General features: G+C 32.9%; 1 protein-coding gene across 2 annotated transcripts in view; it reads left to right on the top strand.

Moving 5' to 3' along the window:
• The first annotated feature begins 2,406 nt into the window (after positions 1–2,406).
• LOC148606575 (protein HIRA-like) overlaps positions 2,407–25,626 on the top strand; it is a 37,321-nt gene continuing 14,101 nt past the window's right edge. The window contains exons 1-17 of one of the 2 annotated variants that reach the window (XM_088544631.1): positions 2,407–2,559; positions 5,766–5,828; positions 7,564–7,674; positions 9,676–9,763; positions 10,200–10,288; positions 12,064–12,159; positions 13,919–14,001; positions 14,557–14,634; positions 15,228–15,395; positions 16,238–16,285; positions 17,127–17,183; positions 19,294–19,364; positions 20,236–20,341; positions 21,073–21,312; positions 22,344–22,435; positions 23,782–24,073; positions 24,809–24,918. In XM_088544631.1, coding sequence (XP_088400757.1) covers positions 2,523–2,559; positions 5,766–5,828; positions 7,564–7,674; positions 9,676–9,763; positions 10,200–10,288; positions 12,064–12,159; positions 13,919–14,001; positions 14,557–14,634; positions 15,228–15,395; positions 16,238–16,285; positions 17,127–17,183; positions 19,294–19,364; positions 20,236–20,341; positions 21,073–21,312; positions 22,344–22,435; positions 23,782–24,073; positions 24,809–24,918 — 1,829 coding nt within the window. In that variant the 5' untranslated portion in view covers positions 2,407–2,522. Of the gene's footprint in view, positions 2,564–5,765; positions 5,829–7,563; positions 7,675–9,675; positions 9,764–10,199; positions 10,289–12,063; positions 12,160–13,918; positions 14,002–14,556; positions 14,635–15,227; positions 15,396–16,237; positions 16,286–17,126; positions 17,184–19,293; positions 19,365–20,235; positions 20,342–21,072; positions 21,313–22,343; positions 22,436–23,781; positions 24,074–24,808; positions 24,919–25,626 lie in introns of both variants that reach the window. The other variant, XM_088544632.1, reaches the window with a different exon arrangement.

The following is a 25,626-nucleotide window of genomic DNA, read 5'->3' as shown; positions in this document are numbered from 1 at the left end:
ATAGACTTTGACCTAAATTATCTGAATACTGCAATATTTGCATCACTACATTACTCCTTCGAGTTCTCCGTTTACTATAATAAATGTCTCGAAACGGCATAAATTTGGATATAGGTTACAGACCACCAATTCAACCAATGAACATTTGGAACGTACGCAAAAATAGTTCTACGCAGAAATTACCCCTGTTCCTCATAGTGCTGTGAAAAAAGTGCTCATCTTATTTAAAAAATGGTCCAAACAAAATCACGAAAAAAAATCGCGTGCGTCTCGGGCCGCCATTTTCAAAATGGCCGCCAACGCGGTCGAAAATTCCAATTTGTCAGATTTTTCAGGTTCTTTGAGTCGTCCGATTAATAATCTGCGGCTCAATTGGCAATTGGAGCTACGTGAAGTGCGCCATTTTCAAAATGGCCGCCACTGCGCGCGAAAATTCAAAGTTGTCCGATTTTGATGAAAATTGATATCTAGGTTCTTTAAGACATCCCGATTAATAATCTGCGGCTCAATCGGCAATTTGAGCTTCGTATTGGCTGCCATTTTCAAAATGGCCGCCACTGCCGTCGAGAATTTTACTTCGTCCGATTATGATGAAAATTTATATCTAGGTTCTTTAAGTCGTCCTGATTAAGAATCTGCGGCTCAATTGGAAATTTGAGCTACGTATCGACCGGCATTTTCAAAATGGCCGCCTCCGCGGTCGAAAATTCAACTTTTTTCGGTTTCATTGAAATTTGATATCGACGTTCTTTACGCTGCCTCGATTAATAATAAGCAATTCAACTGACAATATGTTTCTCAAAAGACAGACCAGGAAACGGGAGGCGACTTCTACACGTTTCGTGGAAACGTAAATTTTAATTTAAATTGATACTCATTTTTGTTTAGGCAGAGACAGCAACATTTTTGGAGCACCTTTCATTTCTTATTTATTTTTAGAAGAATAGTCAGAATTTTACAAAACCCTCTACAAAAACCACTTGACCAGGGATTGTGAGGGTTATGTTATATACAAGTGACAATTTTCAACAATTTGGTTATGTATAGCCTATGGGTACTGATACATATCAAGTAAAAAAAAGTCCCTGTACAGATTAACGATTAATTTAACAACACAACAACAAAAAAATAAGTGAATTAAATGACAAAAAATTGATAGGCACTGTTTAATGGGTGACATTTTCAATATGGTTTTAAATTTTCATGATTTCATCAATTTTCAGTTCTGTAAAAGCAGAAAATCAGCCTGAAACAACACTGAATTTAAAAACGCAAATTTTTAATGTTATTAATTTTTTCAAAGGTTTCTGCCAACGTGACCCAGGGATGTCTTAACTGATTTGGATTCATATCAAAATCGCATTCAGAAATCATTGACAAAACTTTGGTGTCTGGTTGGCAGAGTCGCTCAAAAATTGCAAAAAAAAAGTTCCAAAAAAGGACCCAATTTTTGAAAGTTTGGGGTAAAATTCTGAGATTTACCAATTTTCACACCGCATATTTTCAACCATCAAAAGATGATATGTCTATAAATGTGGTAGAACATACTAAATCATTCATTTAACATTCTAAACAGCGCGGGGGAAAATCTCCACTTACAGACATGCAGAGTGGCACAGTGGCGGACCGAGAGTGGTGCAAAGGGTTGGCATCCCCATTTTTATCGAAAATATGTCATTTTCATGTGTAAAATTGACACAAAAATGTCAAATAGTGTCCTAGCACCCACTTTTTCGGGAGGAACATAGGCTTGCACCCTCTTTCAAAGTATCTGGATCACGGCCCACTCACTTCCCATATACCAGTACATTTATGGTGTACATATGTAGACGTGCCGCTGGAATTGGTGTTTTTATTCTAGATTTCAAATTTATGATGGGGTCATATTTTTTCATTTCCTATGTCAGTGGGCTGTTATTTCTGAGGTATACTTTATAAAAGGGTCATATATTTCTACAATTTTAATGTAATTGTATATTTATTGCTAAGAAAAACTTTCCATTTACCACCACTGTCTGCTGTAGCTAATAGCCAAGATAAAAAACTTAGTTGATAAGGTGACGAATTGAATCTAGTGATTTGGAAGGGAAGGGGTCAGGCGATAAAGGAAGGTTCCAGGCTATTCTGCGAAATTAACGATTTTTTTTCAACAACAGAAAGACAAATCGGAACAGTCCCCCTTTTGGGGGGTTAAATTTAAGCTTTTCGTGATTATTTCGTTATATTGAATAACTATCTTTAATTTATCTTCCCTATTCTATATCTTTTATCATTTGGATATCGTCCTTCTTTTGTATTTCCCGCCAGTATCAACTATCACAATATGAAAATAAGATATATTTATAGCAGGTTGTGTTTCTATTTATAGAGTTATTTTTCTATTCTCGTAATGTTTGAGACCGAGAAGTCCGAAGTGTTCAAAATGGCGGGGAGTTGAAAATTAAAGCTTGAGGAAAAGACTTTGTGCTGTGTCTGTTGCTGGTGATGCATTTCTTTGTCAGAATAAGTTAAACAAAACAATAATGCGTCTTACGAAGCCTGGATGGGTGCATCACGATGGCAAGTGGTTCATTTGTTTGCAAAATTAATTTGTTTGAGGTGGAAAATTGAAAAAAAAGGAATTTTCTACCAAGCACCTGTAATCATTAGGGCAACAAATATTATTTAAGTCAGCTGGCATATTCTTACCGTTTCAAGGGAACAAGACTTTGCCTTTTGATACGTTAATGACTAGTAGAAATCAAGACTTAAAATTGTCATAGTGATAACTGATAAGATTCTTCACAAAAGTGAAAAGACAAAAGAATGATGCAATTAATACATTCTGGTACAATTCACACATTTTTAAACTGTTTTTTGCACTTTCCTATGATCTTTAAAACTTTTGCCAAACTCGTTCATTTGTGGCTTGAAAACTCGACAGCCCAGTAGAGAGAACTTTGCAATAATAACGTAAAAGATTTAGGTTTACAAGTACAACACATGTTCTTGATGTGAGATATATATTCCTGATTCAACTTTTTGTGACATTGCTCTCCTCTACCTCTACAGACTGCCATACAACGATCAGGTGTACAAGTAAATTTGCTAAATTATAAGTATGTAAAACACTCCTTAGACCCTACTACTGAGTACAGCTAAGACCCTTTATTCTGGAAATTTTCTGTGTATCCTAAGTTGTACATGTACATATACAATATAGATACATTGTCGAAAATTATTGAAGATATGTGATGAGGCGACGGAACAGGTAGGAAATGCGAGGCTCCGCAGAGCTATTTCACCTGTTCCAAGCCGAATACACATATCTTCAATAATTTAAGACAATGTACCTATATTGTTTTTATCCTGTTATATCAATAGTTTTGTGCGTGTGTACATTTTTAAAATAAAATTTTAAAATGCATATCCCCTGAGGAGCCCCGATCGTTAAACCCAAAGAAAAAAATTAATATGCATGGCTCAGTAAACATTGAAATTCAATCCGCACTATATAATCCGTCAAAGCTGTTTGAAGAAAATAAGCAATGTATCAAAATTTATTTAATTCCGAGAGACAAATAAGTAAAATGAAAAATAAATACAAATATTTTGAATGTTGTAAAGTCGATTTTAAGAACATTAAAGTTTTGAATTTCGCGAGGAAGGTGGAAGCTGACTTGTTTCTGTTTGGTATATGGCAGTAGAGTTCAGGGGTGAAATTTGTGCTCTAGTTTCTTTTGGATTTGAAATATTTGTTTGAGATTTTTGAAGAAGAGGAAGCAGTTGTATGGGCAGATCTATAATGTAGTGTTCCTCTGATTCATTATCTTGGGGTTTAGGCAGTAATAAATCCAAGACCATAACAGTTTCCTGGTCATTTGTCTCTTCAAGAGTTTTATTATATTGTAATGTTTCAATTTCTTTAAGTGGGGACCAGTTTATGTTAAATTGTGACAGACACTCTGGCTCTGAGTCCAACATGACTGAAATGACGGGAAGTCGTCTGCAAACTGATAATGAATCAAATCTGAACGAGATTTGGGATTTGCCATATATATGACAGTGACAAAAATACAAAAAAATTATTATTTGGTGTACATAAAATCTTTTACAGTCAAACCTCGGTAGCTTGAACTCCAAGGGACCATTGAAATGTGTTCGATTTATCAGGAGTTTGAGAAATTGAAGTTCGTATATATTTCCAGATTTTTATCGGTGCCGGTCCGAGTTCAACTTTATTGTTAGAAATTTCCTACTTCCTACGAAGTTGTGTTAGTTCGTGGATTTTTTTCGTTCGCTTTCGGAAGATAATGTTGATTTGTTGACATTAAAAATGCTGTGTTCGCTTTTAAAAATGTTCAGAGTTCGAGTTCCTTGGTCAATAATTTGTTTTCATCCGATTTTCTTTCATGCTTTTACCATACCGACTTTGGAACATTCTCGAAATTCAATCAGTGTTATGTTAAAGATCAAAACTACCTAATTAGTGATGACTTGAATTTTACCTGTAATTAACTAAAATGACACTGATTAATGATAGGGTTTCAGTTTTTCACACCTTTTATTACCCAAGCTGACAAAATTGCTGACAAGTTCGAGTTAGCGAGGGTTATTCCCTAAGATTTATTACCGAATGGACCGATTAGTCAGTTTGAGTGTTCGAGAAATCAAAGGTCGAGAAATCAAAGGTTATTTATATTGATTATATAGGAGAAAATTCTGGTACTTTGAATTGTGTTCGAGAAATCCCAGGTGTTTGAGCCATCCGAGTTCGAGCGAGTTAAGTTCGACTGTATTTCATTCAGGTGAAAAGAAACAAAACAGCCAAAAAAAAAGATTAACCGGATATGCAATCGCAATTTGTTTATATCGTATCTATGGTGGCGGCCATGATTAATTTACACATTCCAGAAAAAAGTAGTTCCGCCGATCACGTGAGTGGGAGGAGCCAGAAAGTCGATAACCTGCTAATGTATGGATACAGCAAAAAAAATAACTGTATACCTTTATTCGTTTAACAAATAACTTCATTGCAGGATAAATGAACTTGTATGCTTAATTCCAACTAACTAAATTGTTTTTATAATGATTTGTGTTTTAAGTCATTTAACTTATATATCAAAAAGATCAAATCAGTTAGAAATTCTAGTTACTATTATGTACATAAAGAAAAAGTTTTCTCTTGATAATAGCTTTTGATATGAATTTAGCTGTCTTTCTAGGATGCTGATGTAATGAAAATTTCAAACATAAGATAGCACAAAGAAATTGTTAATGTTACCGAAGAAATGAAGTCGTAGTTCGATGTAAAATGTGCAGTTCAATTAAAAAAAAAAATTTTTTAATGAACATTTTTTCCTGTCCTTTTTTAGAACTTCTCTTTTACAATTCGTACTTCTCCAGCTGTAGAAGGTTTCACTGAACAATCCCCTAAGTTGATAAAACTTCCATTCCAATATTCACTCGATGAAAACCAGCTTTGAAATAGGTTGTCATTGATTGCCCATAAAAAGAATATGAAGGTAGACATACAGGTACATGTATGGTTGGATTAAAAATTGCAAAGTAAATGTGTTGGAGTAAGGACATTCAAACCTCTTAGAGTATCAATCAATGCATTTTTTGTAAATGAAGTTTTACATGTAAATAGCTATTGACAATAATTTAGTACAGTACTTCAGTCAATTTGAAATTCTGAATATTAAACTTTTCACGTATTGTAATAATTCTTTGCTGCAGTGTTACCCATGTATTGATATTTATTATGTTTAGTTTTATTTTAGGAAGACCAATATTCTCAATTGACATTCATCCAGATGGGTCAAGGTTTGCCACAGGAGGTCAAGGTAATACATTTGTATATCAATATAAACATGTACATTTACATGTAGCATAATTAGAGTTTATTACTGGTGTATATACATAGTGCTCTACAGAGAACATGGGTAAGCACTCACCCAAAAGCACTAACCCAAAAGATCCAATCATAAACATGAACTATCTTGTATAGAGAAACCTATCTAAATTGATCCCTGAATAAACAAAAACCTGTCCAAACCAGTCACTTTTTGAAGTTCCTTAGTTAGGCCTAAATAAAATGTGTTTCTGGTAACCCGACCAACTCTATTTTTTTCCCTAACGATTCAAATTTTTTTATGGTATCAAAAAAGAAAAAAGAAGAAAATACAGATTTTCAGCATTTCCATCATTGATATTTACTAGAATTGCCTTGTTCTCCAATGTGGAGGTTCAGAATTCATAAAAGAGGTAAAACAACATGGCCGTGGTAAGTTCAGTTTTCATTGTGTTATTATAGAGGCAGCAAAACCTACCTATTGACCCTTATTTTGAAGGAGATCTTAACTGAAACACAGATTTTTTTAGGCCTTATAATTGCTTTGAACTGAATACATGTCTGAACAAAACAGGTTGATTTTGTAGATACATTGTGTAGGTTTCACTGTACCATGGAATAAAATAGTCTTTCAATTTCCAAACAAAATGCAAAACAAAACACATGTTATAGAACAGACAACAATTATAAGGTTCTCTAATTACTAAGTGGATGATAGAAAATGCTGATTCCAGAAAATGATAAATTAACAGAAGTTTAATTCAAATCTAGTGTATGATGTACATTGTGTATCACTTGTTTCATGAACAAAAAGTGTATTTAGTCAGTATGCTTTTGTAAAGTATGTGCGACTGAAAACAGTTTGTGAATTAAAACAGTAAAGTTATTGAGTATCAGTCCATGCAAAATTCAGACACTACCAATGGTCAAGTGATTCATGGTGTAGAAAAACCCACCAAACAAATGATGCTTTTTCAGTCTACATATTACTTTCACATATCGGTAATAATTTCTGCTTTCAGATTTGCACTTTTTATGAAAATATACATTTGCAAAGTGCCAATTTCTTGAGCAATCTATATTTTTATATCTGCTTTCAGATCTGCACTCCTGCAATGTGCCAATTTCATGTACAATCTATATTTTTTATATCTGCTTTCAGATCTGCACTTCTGCAATGTGCCAATTTCATGTACAATTTATATTTTTTATATCTGGTTTCAGATCTGCATTTCTGCAAAGTGCCAATTTCATGTACAATCTGTATTTTTTATATCAAAAGTGCAACATACAAATGAAAAACTAAGACTGGTTATGTGATCAGTAACTGTTTCCGTACAAGAAATAAAACTGAATTTGGTGGATTTTTGACATGCATACATGTATATTACCTTCTGTCTGATTTTTATAAAGATTGCTACATAAATTCATAAAATGATTATTCTATTTACATTTTTTTATAAAGTGTCCTTTAATGTCTGTATTGATCACATCAGTGGTGGAGTAAGCTTTATTTGTCTATTACAGTGAGACCTGTCTAAAGCAAACCAATATCAGACTAAAAGGACTGATTAGACAGATGTTCAGTTTACACAGGTTCAAAATGACTGGTTTGCTTTAGACAGGTTTCCATTTTTTGCCGGATTTATTATAGACAAGTTTCACTGCATAACACTAGTTAAAGTATGATTTTTTCCGAATTCTACTGGAATTATTTTTACTTGTAGGGGAAGACACGGGAAAGGTTATGATATGGAACACTGCCCCGGTGAGAAGTGAAACAGATGAGAAAGATAAAAATGTGCCAAAAGTTATCTGTCAAATGGACAATCATCTTGGTAATATTCATACAGGACAACACCAATTTTGACTTCGAGACAGAAAATATTACAATGTCCCCAATATGGCAAGATGTGATGTTTTATTAACTCAGGTTTCTCTACTTATTGGTTGTGTCTGGGTCGAATTGACCTGACACATTGTCATTAGAAATTCACAATATGTTTTAGGCTCACAACAATAGCCTGTATAGGATAGAAATATCAGTCAGTAATATCAATGCAAAATACTATGAAGATACTGATGAGTTACATTATCTACTCAAAATTCTTCTTTAAAGGAGATGACTATGTTATTGTGCAAGTCATAAATATCAAAACTAATCTGTTAAATGTTTATGAAAAATAAATTCAAAAATGATAATTTCCTTTTCTCAACTAATTTGTCGCTATTTATAATAAGTGAATTTGAATTTCCCACACCAATGGGCCCACCATGATCGTTTGAGCTGTGACATCACAAAGTTGGTTTGTAAAGTGAAAGTAAATAGGTGATTGATTACGATGTCCGAAGAAAGCATTAATTTGGGACTTTGCCCCTTTAATTTCAACCCCAAATATACAGAAGAAGAGATTGAGGCACAACGTATAACAGTGATTTTCCTACTGTTTTTGGGAAGGGGCCCAGGGCCCATGCATTTGGGAAAAAAACGTGTAAAATCGCTAATTTTGGAAATGATATATAAATGAGAAACACTACAGTTCCCTCAGTATTGAATAGTGCAGATATCCTTTGGAAGACAATTTGGATAAAACAGAGATTGAAGAAAAGTTTGTACATGTACATCTCTCATCAAAAATTCATCTTAATAATGCATTTTGTTTTCCTTTTTCATTAGTTTCGCACATTAATAAAACATTTGTCATTTTAATAGTGTATTAAAATTTAAGTTTTCTTTATGTTGATTTTTTTAAGCCAAATTAATCTAATTTCTGACATTTAACACTATCAGCTGAGCTCTGTTTGTTTAATAGAACTTGGAATTATGAGACATCGCCACGCCAGCAATTGAATTACCCAGTCAGAAATATTCTATTGACGTATTGTATGGGTCATTTTTGGCGTGTCTGTTTTGTTTAACTTTTTTAGTTCCCTTCAAGCGCAATAATGACATAAAATCGAATAGATTGCAATGAATCATAATGGCATTGATAGTATAAGGAAAACTAACGCAACACCCCGAAAGACGGTCCAAATGTAAATAAAGTATGATACAGAAGAAAAAAACAACAGCACGATCGCGATCTCGAGGCGACTGGATGTCTATTGACAATTGGGATTTTTAGAGCCCATTGGGAATGGGGCTGAAATTTGGACCTAAAATAAGGGTTGGAAAATCAATGTATAAGCAAATGTCATACAAACTTGACGCACTGCGGGATTTGCTGCTAGATAGCTATTATGTCTGAGGAAAATCTGATTAGTGTTTGTGTTGCTTGTAAAAAACGTTTTGAATATATCTCTCTTATCATTTGTGCAGTCATAAGCTTGACAAAACAGCATGGTTTGGTGATTGGATAAACAGGATCATAGAAATATTTACGAAATATTCTTTGTTTACACATTATAAGTGCAGTACTTGTAGTATCAGCACCAAACTGACTTAGTGACGTCACAAGCCAATCAGAACCTATCGGTAAAAATCAATGTCTGCTTATGATTTTCCTTCAGATTGGAGAGTTCTTCAAGATGTTTATCCTTATATATATCAAAGATTTCAGATTTTGCATAGCTTGCGCATTTTACTAAAGTACATTTTGCATTAAAGGTTTTTTTATTGTTGTTTACTTAGGTATGATTTATCATAAGAGCCTAACTTATTGCAAAGGTGGTCTTTTCCTCAGAATTACCAAGGGATTTTCAATCAAACACAGATTATACATACAAGTTGCATTTTATTGCTTGAATTATGTGTAATGTGTGAATTAATTTTTTTAGACGAAATTATGAATCAGAAGTATATTTAATCCTTATTGTTTTACTTGAATTACTTATTTCAGCGTGTGTAAACTGTGTCCGATGGTCTTATAATGGAAAATATCTGGCTTCAGGCGGAGATGATAAACTCATCATGATATGGCAAATCAGGTATAAATATCCACAATAAAGTTTTTGACTAACATAAATATGAAATCAAAATTATTACTACATTCAAAGTAAAATCTTCTATATATTTGATTGGCGACATTTGTTCCTGCTTTAGGTTTTTGTTAGAAAGATATACACTATGAATTAAGGGAAATGATTAAAGTAAAATTAAAACATTTCTTATGACCGTAAAATCCACCAATAGTCTTCCTAAAATTCCATTTTTCTATACAAAATACACTTAGGATTGACCAAGATTTTAATTTTGGAGGACTTGTGCAGACTAAAATATTGCCAGCCACTAAGTCCTGCACAGCAACCATTTTTGTTGGTTCTGTGTGAATTTTTCCCATAAGGTCAAGTAGGTCTTGACGATAAGTTTCATCTCTGAAAAAAAAAGGTGCTTTTCAGTGGGGTATTTGTTTTGTATTTTCAGATATGGTGGAACATCTCAGGTTTTTGGATCCAACACTAAGAATGTTGAACAATGGAGACCATCAGCTACTCTCAGGGGTCACTCAGGAGGTAGCTATTTACTTTTTAAAGTCATTGTTTGCACTTAACCTTGGCATAAGTTGTCATTTTTACATGAAAACATAGTGAAAAATCATGATATCATTAAAAAAATAAAACTTGACTTGAAAGGGATGTATAATTTTATTTTGCTCAATTAGAACAAATGGGATTGACTAACTTGTGTCATATTCCATTTGTTCTAGTTAGGCAAATAAAATTGTTATAAACTAATACTAATATAAAAGTACTTATATTTGGGTTTGTCAAGATGGAAATTTAAGGGATCCACCGTCTATTACGTCACCAGTTTTTACAGGAGAACTAAGTAGGAAAATTTGCTTTCAACCAATCAGATTTATCAACTATGCATTATACTGTATTCTTCCGTGTATACTGCACACTTTTTTTTTACTTTTTCTTTGTTCCAGAAGGGGGGTGTGCCTTATACAACATAACAATGAGTTTCTTGATTTTTCTCTGGAGACATATTTTTGGGGGAATAAGACCCCAAGTTGTCAACAAAAGATAACATTGATCCATTTTATATTTTTGAGAACAGTTTATGTGAAATAAAGTTTTACTGCAATTTATTAGTTGTTTTGTCCATCAATGCTGTTCTCTTTCATTTCATAGTTGGTACAAAAAACGATGACTAGTTTCTTATTTTTAACTCAACACACCGTCCTTCTGTGTGCGTTGGAGGGTTAAATACACAATAACGGGAGTGCCAACCTGTCTTTGGGCCCATTGTCATTTAATTATCAAATAAGATCTGTTTAAAAGGTGAAAACAATTGTCACAAATCCTTTAATCCACTTGATGAACGATTTCCAGATGTCAAATATCAATACACAAGCTTCGCAAATTTAAACATCTTTTTTATAATGGTCTGACATGACGTAATTGTTTTAGTGAAATACCTGATTTGCATATAACAAGAAATGTAAACATTTTAGCTGAATCGTTGAATGGATCCAATACATTGCTGTATTTAAATCAATAAATGGCTTACAAACTCAGGGAAACATAAAAAATACTTCTATTTAAAAGATATGATGAAAGAAATTTACCACAATCCTTTCAACTTAATGTGGTCTTCTGCTGGTGATTTTTCCTCACTTCTAATAATGCATTTTACACAGAAACTAATTGTTTTCATTGATCTCATTTGCCAAGAAGGAGGTACACAGTATACAGGAATGCTCGTAATGCACAGAAGAATATGGTAATCGCACAACAATCATTCTTCATATCACTATAGTTTATATTACATTGCGACTTCCTTGATACGATATCACAAAATGTCTAGCTAGAAGTATTTATACAACCAAATTATAGAGAAACTTTGTTAGCAAACTTATGGTCATATTTAGAATTGGCAATGATAAAAAATTTGTTTATAAAAAGTGACATGAATTTTCCATTTGCATATCTGTGTATTGCGTGAAGTGCACATGGAAAATTCATGTCATTTTTCAATCGACAAAATTTTTTCATTTTAAAAAAATTATAAATTATAATATTATAAATTAATTTTAAAACATATTTTTATCTTTAAACATGAGAAATGTAGCTCTGAATTGAACTGAATAGGGGCTTGTCAATATTTTTTATCCATTGAGGTATAAGAAAATTATTTTAACCAATGAGATTACAGTATTTATCTCAAATTAATTTTCTTTAAACCTCTTCTGACTTATTTTGTTAATGCCTTGTTCTCAGTCAAATAACATGTACATGCCTTACATATACTGTTAAAATAAAACTATATTTTGCTTTTACAGATGTGTTAGACTTAGCCTGGTCACCTAATGATAGTTGGATAGCTACTTGTAGTGTTGATAATACTATTGTGGTATGGAATGCTGAAAAGTTTCCTGGTAAGAATAAAATTGTTCAAGGACTATTTCAGATCTAATCAGGGGAAGTTATCAAGTGACACTTGTAATCTGCATTTTTTTAATATTGTTAGGGGACCATGTAGATGAGTGTATAATATTACAGGTATACCTTAATAAGGACTGTTCAAATGTGTTTAAATTGTTAGAAGTTCAAGAAGCTGAATTTGGAAGATTTTTTTATATTTTTGCAGTTGAGTCTATGTATGATTTGTTTGTTAGAAGTTGCGAATGAGAAATTGTTTGCTTCCTACAAGTTTTGATAATTATAAGGGATGAAATATGAAGCCCTGTCGTTGTATTGTAAATGGTAACTACAGGTACGGTGAAGCCTGTCGAAACAAAATCTTTTTTTTTGGTTCAGTTAATGCAGATTTTTTATTTATTAAGGTTGAAAATTAGTAATGTTTCAATGATCTATTTAAAAAAAAATTGATTGAATTTTCAATTTCTGGAGACTATGAGTTATTATTTTTTTTTGACTTTGATGATCACAAAGCAAGATTAAAAGTACATTTTTTCATTATTAAGTTGTAATTACACCTCCAGTCATTCAAATGTTTGTAAGTCAGCTATTTCTTGACTTATTTATAGCATTTTGGTGACTTGATTCGAAGGTTAGATTCTAGTCACATGACCATGGCAGAGGATCAGTGTTTTAATTTTCTCAGCTGAGAAGGTGACAGAACTAAATGGACCTATTGAAGTTAATGAAAACAAAAATTAACAACAAACTTCTTTTAAACAAATAAATATACTTTAAAGGATGAGACTGTGTTACTGCAGTCTTTCCAAAGGTTCGGTTTTTTTTTCAGGACATTCGGTCCTGTGTAACTTACTATTTTCAGGATCGAACCAAGTTTTACCGTCCATTTTGACCTGAATCAATAATGACTGATATTGGAAATTTTCTGGACTTCAGGTCCTGCCACATTTTTACTGGTGGTATATAACAGTCCAAAGAACCTTCGGAAAGACTGTTGCTGTGAAAGTCATAAAATATAATCCATCAAATGTTCATGGAAATCTGATTGAAAAAAAAATAATTTCCTTTTTTTTTACTAAAATTGCAATTTTGAAATAAGGGAATTTGAATTTTCTGCCCTTATGGATGCTACCATGTTTGATTGAGCTGTGACATCACTAAGTTGGTTTTTAAAGTGAAAGTAGATAGGTAATTGGGATTGATGTCCAAAGAAAGTGCATATTTGGGTCTTGCTCCTAATTTTATCCAGCCAAAACACTGAAAAAAAGATTGAGGCACAATATGAAAAAGAAATGTCAATAATCATTGCCGAAGAGGTGATTTGCAGCTGGAAGACTGGTGTTTCCGAGGAAAATCTAATGGCTACTTTTGACTTAGTGACGTCACTAGCTAAATGGAAGCTATTGGTAAAAATCAATAAACCTGAGGATGATCAAAACTATTGATACCTCCAGATAGGAGAGTTATGCAAGATGGTTATTTACATGCATTTTAAAAAATTTGAATTATATGAAGCCTTGTGCATTTAACGAAGGTATGTTTTGCATTATATATTTTTGTTACTATAGGTTTGATTTTTTGTTAAAACATAACTTAATGCATAGGTGGTCTTTTCCTTCAATTTCAATGTCAAATCAAAAGAACGTGTGTACTGTTTGAATACCAATGAATTGTATCCAATAAACTGAAAAGTAAAATGTCGTTAATGCTCCTTCATTTGCCTTGAAAAATTTGTTTTTTCTCTTTCCATTGCAGAACAAATAGCAATTTTGAGGGGTCATAGTGGATTAGTGAAAGGGGTCACATGGGACCCTGTTGGCAAATACTTGGCATCACAGGTAAGGTCCAAGACGTGATTGGTCAGTCGTAGGCCTGTTTGTTGGGGGCTAGAAAATTTGAGGGGGAGCTATATTCATCATCATAGGATTGTGAATTGTTCTAAATATATGATTGTCCTCTGTTTCAACATGTGAGCTTTGTTGAGCATTTTTTAATCTAAATTTTACCATAGAGAGTGATGAATTAATAGAATTAAGATTTTCTTGAAGAAGAATCAGTTTACACATTATTTTTATTGGAACCTAAAAATGTGAAATGGTTTGTAACCTCTTAGGAAAATAAAATGACTATACATAAGTTAAAAAAAAATTTGAAAAGATTGAATACATTTTAGGGACTATTTCAAAACTCCAAAATCAAATGGTTAAGTTGTTGTATGGATTGTAAATTTCCTTTTCTTTAAAAAAATAAAATTTTTTTTTTAAAATGCCTGAGATATTTGATCCCTGCTGTGATTATTACCAGGCAGAAAGTGAAATAGCTGTGATTATTACCAGGCAGAAAGTGAAATATGTTTTTGATAGTTTATGGTCTGATCAATTCTTTTTTTCAAGGCTGATGACAAAAGTGTCAGGATTTGGAGAACAAGAGACTGGCAGGAAGAAAAATCTATTACTAAACCGTTTCAGGAGGTAATCAGTAAAACTAAACAAGCCCTAAATTTGATAAGGCCTTTTTCTCACATACAACTGTAGTTCCTTTAAATCAGTTTTAATATATCTTAAAACAACCTTTGTAAACTGAATTCCTAAGACCTGCCTAAACTGAAAACTTTCCTAAACTGAATACCTGTCTAAATAGTACACCTGCCAAAACTGAACATTTGTCTAAGCTAAAGACTTCCTTAACACCTGCTTAAACAGAACACTTGTCTAATCTGAACACCTGCCTAAATTGAACATTTGTCTAAGCTAAACACTTGCTTAAACTGAACACCTGCTTAAACAGAACACTTGTCTAATCTGAACACCTGCCTAAGCTGAACATTTTTTTACACTAGCCATTTGTATCCCTGATCATGATTAATAAAATTTAAATGTAAAATTTCATAGACTGATATGATAATTGTCCATAAAAGTATATATTTCTTGCTTGATTTTTAATAATAATGGAAAGAAATATCCCTGTAAGTGCATGTTTGTTTAACAAATGTAAGTCTCCATCTTAGAGGCTTTCACGATGATTTCAAATCTATTGTATATGAATGTGTTTTTTATCTTTACAGTGTGGAGGAACAACACATGTATTACGTTTGAACTGGTCACCAGATGGCGCTTACATTGTATCCGCTCACGCAATGAATAACTCAGGACCTACTGCTCAGATTATTGAACGTGATGGCTGGAAGGCAACACTGGATTTTGTTGGTCATCGTAAAGCTATCACAGCTGTTGTAAGTCTTTCTTGGGTTTTTAATAATTGTATTAAATCCTTGCAATTTTCCTCAAATCTTCGATTTTAGGAGACCATAGCCCAGATTCATAAAAAGTCGTAAACTTGAGATTTTTTGTTTATCTTGCCTCAGCTCAAATTTCCACCAATCAGAATGCTTGAAAGTTAAGATTTAAGAAGGAGGATTGGAGGAATATCTTTGAGATTTCTTCTGAAGCTTCCAAAAATGGCAACGGATGGATAGTGATCCTTGTATTCATCACTTTAGTATTATTTTGGTCACTGAACAACATAATCAAATCTTTGTAAATTATGGTTATTGCATTGAATTATGTATACTGTAAACGTATTAATTTTCGTGGTTGCTGATTTTTGCAGATTCTAATAAGGGAACATTTTTGCAGGTAGTTTTTTTTTAAACCAAGAAAAATGATACCTGCGAATATGTTCTTTTTTCAGAATCTGAACATATTGGCAGGCATCATTTTTCTCGGTTTTAAAAAAAATAGCGTCATATAGTGTTAAAATTCAATTTCACTGGTATTATTATTACTACAAAAAATAGAACACCACGAAAATTAGTAAGAGGTCAATTTTGTGTAATAGTGTACATTGAATGAAATGCTTTACTATGGCCTTTTTTCACCATTTAAATTTGAATGTAATAGTATTAACTTTTCTGGTTCTGAGACAGTGAGTTGAAAGTACTTGATCGTTTAAGGTTAAAAGGTAAAATTTTGTTTATGCAATATTAGATTCCCCTGCTTTTTATGAAAACTTGATCTACCACATTTTTTTGTAGTTAATAGAATCTTCAAAAGGTTTTTTTTTTTATGTTTTCAGAGATTCAACCCTAATATATTTGCTAGCAGAACAAGAGGAACAGAGCAAGTAAGAACCCTTTCAGTACAAAAGTCACATGTCAAAGTTCATTTAGTAGTTCAGTGTGAAGTAGTTGCAAGTATTTCTCATGCATGGAGATGTACATGACCCAATACAAATAAAAAATAATGGATAGCTATAAAGTGCTTATATTTAAAACTAAAGCAAATTGCTTATGATAAATTACCTAGATAAGAAATATTGTTTAAACCATAGGTGTTAAGTCAGTTTTAGTGGGAGCCTCTCAATATTTTATTTTAAAAATCCAACAATCTCTTTTTTACTTGCTTGTATCAAAGTGGGAGATTTAGCTACATTCAAAATTGTGCTATTCTTATTTAAATTTTTGGCTTATACTATATTACTTGTCAAAACTAATCGACCTCAAACCAGTGAAGACTATTATGTGTCATCATTCATGGGAGGGAATGTTATAGTCGCAGTGTAATTGGATTTAGAGTGTTAGATCTAGGGTAAGGGACACAGCCCTTACAAATGATTGGTACGTTTGTTTTCACACATTTTACATCAATCTCATGTAAGCGTCAAAGTAACTTGGACTATTTCATACTGTTTCAAATGAAAGCTTGATAGGTTTTGGTGAAATTGAATATGATTCATGCATATCACTGATTTCAAGAGTTATGTCCTTTTAAAACATCAAACGTGGCAAAAAAAAAAAACACCTTGGCAAATCTCTCACCTTGAGAAAACTTTGAGAGGGTTAAAACCTATTATGTATTTTAAACAATAATAAGAACACAGTGATTTAAAAAAAAAATCTACTATAAATTTGATACAATTGATATAATTTCATGATTTATAAATATTTATTTTGTTTTTTGTCCAGCAACCTCAGTATACCTGTTGTGCAATTGGAAGTAAAGACAGATCATTGTCTGTTTGGGTAAGTTTCTATTCTAAAACACATCAGTTACAACGTTTGTATTGCTTTACATTTTTTACTTACCATAGAGTTATTACTTGCATCACCAATGGAGAAAGCAGCTCTAGTATTAGCTCAACTCTTTCTATTATGAGTCACACTTACTTTGTGTAAATTAAAAAAGTTTATACTAAAAACTTCGAAACCAATGTATGATTCAAACAATTAAAATCTAAAAGAAATGTGGGATGAAGTCACATCATGTGCATGTGTCTTTTGACAACCTTTAAGTTTTTCTTTGTTGGCAGCAATTTTGAAAATGTTGATACTCAACTTGTTCTAGTTTTGTAACAATTGGTGAACCTGTTTCTTAGAAGCTCATACAAGTGCACGTCGTCTGAATATAGCTGAAATATTTCTGCTCGGACGTTAAACCCCAACAAACAAACAAACAAACATACATGTTCACACACAGGAAGAGAAATAGGAAGGAATCTGCAAATTGTCACTAAACGACCACTTTATGCTTGGTGACTTGAACAAATGCAGTGAAATAAGTATAATTGAGGGAAAATAGTCTTAAATAAACCCTAAAAAATCCCAAAACTTGTCTTAACTAAACCATGAATAATATGAAAAAAAAAAATTTTGATAGCGTAATTTGACTATTTGCGCCATCTGAATCAAGTAAAAAAGACAATATTTTCCATACCATGTTGGTGCATTGAGTTATAATTTCATTGAAATGCACTGAAAATGAACATTTCAAGGGCTGTCAAAAATCTTATTTTTCTAACATTCTATTGAAAAATTTCTGAACAAATCCAGAGATCAAATAATGTTATTTGCTAATGGAGAAAGCATCCTTAAATGGTATTTCATGATCAGATTGGTGGGGTTCTGACATGAATGTTTCTGATTTTTCCCAATTTGCCTGATTCTTACAAACACTTATACTTAATCAAATAGCATAACCCAGTTTAATAAGTCTCTTAGTGTAGTTTTGACCATTGTAGTAGAATAATTGTGTACAAATCTTTTGTAAGAATCAGGCATAATAGAAAAATCTGAAACATGCGTGGCAAAAATCTACCTTCTCTATTTGGAATAATTGGTAATTGATCTCTGCATCACTGGATATGTTAGGAAAATTTTCACAAGCATGTTAGAAAAATGAGGTCTCACTAACCACTTCTAACGTTTCCATTACTTTACATGTTAAAAAGTAATTTTCAAAGTTTCACTGTTATTTCCCAGGACAAATGACATCTTAAAGTTGCATACCATTGCAAAGCTTGGAAAATAAGGCTTCCAAAATCATTATGATAATGGTACTATGATTGTAGAAATTCTTCACAAAATTTACTTGAATAAATAATACTGAAAATCCACATTTTTACCTGTTCTGCTAATTGACAGCATGGAGGCAAATTACTCACACGTGTAAACAATATTCATACACTTTTGTAATTAATTACATATATGATTTCAAAGTACACATTCTCAGCTTTATTTTGACTACTTTTAATCATAATACACACAAATAATGCACTTACAATGCATATGTCTAGGTTCAGTGTGTTTTTGGTACTACATAGGGGAGTGGCCATTTGACCCGGAAGTGGTTAGTGAGACCTGGGGCTTTAGACTGAGTTATTTGCCCTTTAAATGTTCATTTGTAGGGCATTTCAATGAAATCTTTATTCCTTGATTCTGATAGTACAAATAGTCAAATTAATTTCCAAAGTCATGGGTACTTTGTATATCCGACCATGTTTCATCCACTGCCTGATTCTTACTGAGACTGACCTATACATTTTCAAATCAGGTAGATGAAGAAATGACCTTTATACACTTGTCATGACATGATGACAAAGTTACATTTGTTGTACATGATAATATATGATTTAAAAAATTCTGACCATTCTTTCTCACCTCAAAATAAAATCAAATTTTCAAGAAGAGTTAGAGTGGTAATGTCAGATTGGAAAATAAAGGGAGCACAAATTTGAAGAGAGCTAAAAACAAGAATTTGATTGGAATGAGTCCTATATTAAAAACAATTCCTTGTAATCTGTGATGCTTTCATATTTGAAGAAAAGAATTCAATTTAACTTGATTTGTTTTGTAGCTGACAGCCTTGAAGAGACCATTAGTTGTTACGAAAGATCTGTTTGATAAGTCAATTCTAGATATCACTTGGTAAGACATGTAATTTGGCTAAAGCTTGATTCTAGGGTGTAATGTCACATGTTGAGGAATGTAGGAAGGGCAAAGATTTTTAAGGGATTGGGATGGAATCATATGTTAAAGTCCTTCTTTGATCAAAGTTGTATGAAATCTTTGATTTTTACAATCAAGACAATAAACTTTTACTGTTGCTTAACACTGAGTTAATGAATGTGTATTAGAACCACTTTGACCCTCTGTCCATCCAAAATTTCATCACTTAAATCTTAGATTGATTTGGAATGTGGCATGTGGCTTCATAAAGATGAGTCATATCCTGTATTTTAAGGAGGTATGATGAAAGAACTATTGAACTGAATCTCAATAGATCCATGCATGAATGCATGTTTAAATTGGTTCTGGAAATCATTCCTAGAATTATTGTCTCTATTCTAATATAAATTAATTTGAGATAAATACTGTAATCTGATTGGTTAAAATAATTTTGTTATATCTCAGTGGATAAAAAAAATATTTACACACCCCTATTCAGTTAAATTCAGAGCTACTTTTCTCATATTTAAAGATAAAAATATGTTTTAAAATTAATTTCTAGGAATTGGACATGATAAAAATTTTGTCTATTGAAAAATAACATAAATTTTCCATGTTTCCACTTCACGCAATAAACAATATGCACATGGAAAATTAATGTTATTTTTCAATAGACAAAATTTTTATCACAGCCAATTCTTAAATAATAGAAATTTTGAGTGAAATATATACTTCACAAATTGCCTTGACGAATCAAATTGAATAGTTGCTGAAAAAGGGAAGAGGAACTGGAATTGCCATCAGTAACGTACATGTACATGTATGTTCACATTAATTGGTTTTTTTGTAGGAGTAAAAATGGTATGGAACTAATGGCTTGTTCACATGATGGTACAGTGGCTTTTATCGATTTTACCCTGAAAGAAATAGGAACACCCCTGTCAAGGACAGATGTGGTAAGATATTCTTAAATTGATATTAGTGGGGCAGGGTTTGTCATATCTATTCAAACAGGTGTTTATTTTTTCTGTTTTCACTGTCACTATCAACATGTATCAATATTTAGATGTTCAGTTATCTTAATCAATATCTGCATGAATATTTACTCAGAAAAGACATAGATAAACTCTCAAGTACATTTTAAAGGTGCTGTGATAACATATTTATCCAATGTTATATAAGACCACAGAAGTATAGTTCTTTATACAGTTTTTTAACTTTTTAAATCAAAAGTATTTACAACTTTTAAAAATTCAGTATGACTAGTGGGTTGTTCCATGAAATGCACAGACTGCAAACAGACATCCTACCACACAATGAATCAAACCAAACAAAAGTTGAATAAGATAAACATTACAAAGTAGTAGATTTCTGGCGTTGGATTGGGTTCTTGGATAGATATTTGTTTTGACCTATATCTATTGTATTTTGTCTTAGGGTGGTTCAATTTATTGTGAGGTTTGACGTCTGTTTCTAGTCTGTGCTCTATTCATGCAACAAAACAACAGTCATACTGAATTTCTTTAGGTTTTTCAGGTCAATATCTATTATAGATATGGCCTGCATGAAGAAATATAATCTTAAATTTCTATTATATGTTTTAACTTATAATATGAAGGACGAACAACTCCTTTTTTTGACTTTGAAATAATGGCTACTCCTTTAAATTTTGTTTTTACTCTCACAGCAAATGTTTCTGGAGAAAATCTATGGAAAGTGTTTACCCATCAACAAGACATCAAATCCAGCCACCCAGATTATTGAATCAGCAGCCATGTTGAAACTTCAACAACAGCAGAAGATCCAACAAATTGTGCAGAAGACACCAGAGAAAATGGATGCTAGTAGCCGAAGTTTGTTTGAAACTTCAGCAGACGGTAGCCGTTTGACAAATGGCAGTACCAGTACCCCTGGCACTCCTTTTAAGGTGAGTTACACTATCTGTAGCTTATCGTCTACTATTTTACATCGCATGTTTTTTAGTAAAAAATATATTTCTTTTTATTGCACTGCAACACCAAGTGGTGAGGGTTTATTGTAATACCCTCTGAAAAGCTGTGTATCCGTCCGACCATCCATCTATCTGCCCCTAACGGTTTCCAGAATAAAACTTGAGAGGGTTTTAAAGGATCTTTTTTAAACTTTGTATAGTTATTGAGTATCATAAGATACAAATTTAAATAGCTTTTCAATCATTTTCTAGCTGGAACAAAATCTTTCTTAATTTGGTGACAGAATGCTTCTATTGTCTCACATCTCATAATTCCCATGGTGCCAAGGAAAAATGGCAGAAACAATGGGGCAAAACAACACTGAAACGATACAAAGAAAGAAATAAAACGTACAGAAATTACGTAGGATATATAATGAATAAAGAATAATAGGAAAAACAAAATGCTGCACGTTACATCATGCTAAAAATACCCCCACTCAACCATTCCTGTAAATTTTGGTAGGGTAGACACAATACAAGTCATCATGCAAAAGCAATATACCAACTATTTAAGCATCAATTCAAATTTTATTTTGATTGGATTCTTTACAAAAAAAGTTATTGCCAACTTTACTGCCAAACATTTTTTTGAACGTGGAGGGGTATCATTTAATGTCCTATTAGATGCCAATTTTTTTTTATCTATGAAAAATGTGAAAAACAACCTCATCACTTGTTAAGGCAGTTTAAAGGTAAATAAAATATATCCCTACCTCAATTGTTGTCATGGAAATGACCTGAGTGTATTTTGAATATAAACTTAATACTACTTTCACTTTTATATTGTACAGTTTCTTAAAAAATCTAAACAGTTTTTATAATCTTACTATCCCACTTGGACAGAAATAAAAAAAATGAGTTATCTATAGAAATTTTAAAAAATGGGTTATCAGTTCATGATATAAAGATATTTGTTTACTGTCCTGTCTTTGTACATATATGTTAACTGATATTTTTATTTAAAGCCAACAGAAAAGCAAATAGAGACGAAAACAAAGGATGGAAGAAGGAGAATCACACCTATATTTCTGGCTCCACAGTTAGATGTTAGTGTTTGGTAAGTCAGTTATGCTTCCGCTCAGTAAAGTGGAGCAATATTGCAATCACCTCGTATGTCCTTCTGTAACACTTTTCTGTAGATTTCTCAGCTTCTATTGGCGGGAATACTTACATTTGGTATATTGTTTTTGCATGGTGACGTGTACTGTGCTTCCCCTTTTCAAGTTCCTCACTTCTCTACTTCCTGATTACTGTATGACTTTTAAATGATTTTTAGGTGATGTATATTGAAATATTCAAAACAGATTTCTCAGCTTTATTTAGGAGGAATGCTTAGATATTCAGTGATTTTTCTAGCACTTGTCATTTTCGCCAATGACGAAAGACTTCAGAATAACGAAAACGATCTGGTCTCATTTCGTCACTTGAAATCTTTAAAATTACAATGTTGGGCTTACAGCTCTTACATTGGTTCAAGTGGCGAAAGTAACAATTTTATTACTCCAACCTAATTACAACTCACAACAGGTTTCAAAATTTTGTGTAAACAATCACCTAATTTATCAATTACACTAATCAGGCATGTGAGGTAAATGTCAATCTCTTGACCGCTCAAGCATGCTAGTTCAAATGCTGGTGTCACATGATATTTTGACCTCCATGAAATATTGACCTCGGGGTTGAAATATCATATGATATGTTAACCCTGGGGTCAATATATCGTATGAAATATTGACCCCCAGGTTATTTTAACATAACCCCTCTTATGATATTTTAACCCCACTACAGGGGGGTTAATATATCACAGCTAAAATATCAGAACGGGGTGGGGGGGGGGGGTAATTTATCGCAGCAAGGGTTTAAAATATAACAGGGGTTAATTTATCACAGGAGGGGGTTAAAATATCGCAGTAGAGAGGTTAAAATGTCATAACAATGGGGGTTAATTTATTGCAGGAGGGGATTAAAATATCGCAGTAGAAGGGTTAAAATGTCATAACAGTGGGGGTTAATTTATGGCAGCTGGGGTTAAAAAATCTCAGCAGGGATGAAAATATTGTAACAGGGGGGTTAATTTATCACAGCTGGGGGGTTAAAATATCACAGCAGGAAGTTACGGTATTGCATCAGGGGGGTTAAAATATCATAGCAGGGGGTTAATTTATTGCAGCAAGGGGTTAAAATATAAAAGGGGGTTAACTTATTGCAGGATGGGGGTTAAAATATCATACAGGGGGGTCAAAATTTTGCTTTGATATTTTAAACCCGAGATCAATATTTCGCCCGGAAGGGGGGGGGTGTCAAAATATCGTATGACACCAGTAATTTTCCATTAAGGAAAGCAAGCATTCCTTTTTGACAAACTTTACTTTAATTTTAATGGAATTTATCTTTCTTTTACAGTGATGTTCCTCTCCCATTCTCTGCCAAATCTAACCAATCAGGTGACATCATGTTCGAAACCACAAAGGAAGCCAGTAAGATTGTAGTGGAGAAGCAAGACATTATCACAGGACCTGGATTCATTTCTCCTCAATCTCAGTCCAAATCGTCATTATCACATAGCCTCTCGTCTCCGCCTCAACCAGCTACCACCGTATCTACTCCTAAGCCAGCTCAGTCTGAGAAGAAACCAAGTTCATCAGAATCTGATGCTGCATCAACACCCAAGGCTCTGATTAGTCCAAGTATAACTGTAAGGAAGCATTTTATAATTATATATGTAAATTATATATATATGTTTGTTTCCTGTTACCAACTGACCTGGACTCAAAACCACCAACCTGGAAATATTCTGATCAAATTCTTGTCCTGAGTTTGTTGAAAAATTCTTGAAATACCTCATATCAGATTCCGATTTGTCTTGGCTTCATTAACAAAATATATACATATATGAGTGAATAACAATGTGAATAAATCCAAGAATATTTGACTGAACTTGTTTACTTGTTACTTGTTAGAACTCTTTATTTAAGGAAATTTAGATTGTCTGGTCTTCCCAAGTACTACTACAGACCACAAAAATTAGGTTCATTTAAAATAAATTTAACATTTTTTAAAAAGTACACTTTGAAATTAGAAACATTAAGGGGAAGAAAGTAAATTTGTTTGTATTTGCATCTAGTAAATCTTTCTGTCTCAGTCAATGGCAGCTCTTGTTCCAAAACCGAGTTCGGTGTTTTATTTGTAAATGTAGTGAATCTTTCTATTTCAGCCAATGGCAGCTCTTGTTCCAAAACCAAGTTCGGTGTTTTATTTGTAAATGTAGTGAATCTTTCTATTTCAGCCAATGGCAGCTCTTGTTCCAAAACCAAGTTCGGCGTATTATTTGTAAATGTAGTGAATCTTTCTATTTCAGCCAATGGAAGCTCTTGTTCCAAAACCAAGTTCGGTGTTTTATTTGTACATGTAGTGAATCTTTCTATTTCAGCCAATGGCAGCTCTTGTTCCAAAACCAAGTTCCACACCGAAGGAAAAGAATTCTGAAAAACAGAAAGAAAAATCTGATAAACCAAAAACAAGTCTACCTACTCCAGAAAGGTATGAAAATAATATGAAGTTAATGCAGATGAAGTGGGTCTTTTGATATACACTCATTATTACATTGTATGTTAATTAAAAAGCTTATAGCTGTTCTCAAATTAAAAAAAGCTGCCATTATGTCAATAAACCACTGTATTATCACTGCTTCTCTGCAAAGCATGTATAGGAAACAAAATTATGGCTAGTTGGTCCTGAGTGTAAATAGTGTGTCGGAGTGGGCTGTTGCTTCTGTGAGCTACATGTAACACATTCAAATCCAGCTAAGTGTGTTGGACTCAGGGATTGAATTTAAGAAATTTTACCACTAGCTAAATTAAGCAGGTACTGACAATTTACTCTTAAGTTTCTTAGGTTATTTCTGAACTTAACTACCCTACCGGTGCACCTGGTTCATGCTCCCAGTTTTTAGTGGAGTCTGAGTTGCTCATTTGCTTTTGTTACTTTGTTTGTATGATTTTAGTTACTTCATGTTCTTTGTTGTGAATGTCTGTTTTCTATGTCTGGTCTTTGTCCCTGGATTACATTCTTTTGATTATCGCTATAAACTTGGTACCCTGGATTACATTCTTTTGGTTACCGCTATAACCTTGGTTCCCTGGATTACATTCTTTTGATTACCGCTATAACAATGATTCCCTTGATTACTCTTTGATTACCGCTATAACCTTGGTTCCCTTGATTACTCTTTGATTACCGCTATAACCT

Source organism: Perna viridis, chromosome 9, assembly GCF_037379345.1.
Source record: "Perna viridis isolate PV_CMFRI_1.1 ecotype Kerala chromosome 9, ASM3737934v1, whole genome shotgun sequence".
Taxonomy (NCBI): Eukaryota; Metazoa; Mollusca; class Bivalvia; order Mytilida; family Mytilidae; genus Perna; species Perna viridis.
The sequence above is the reverse complement of the archived record's forward strand: the minus strand, read 5'-3'. Positions and strand labels throughout refer to the sequence as shown.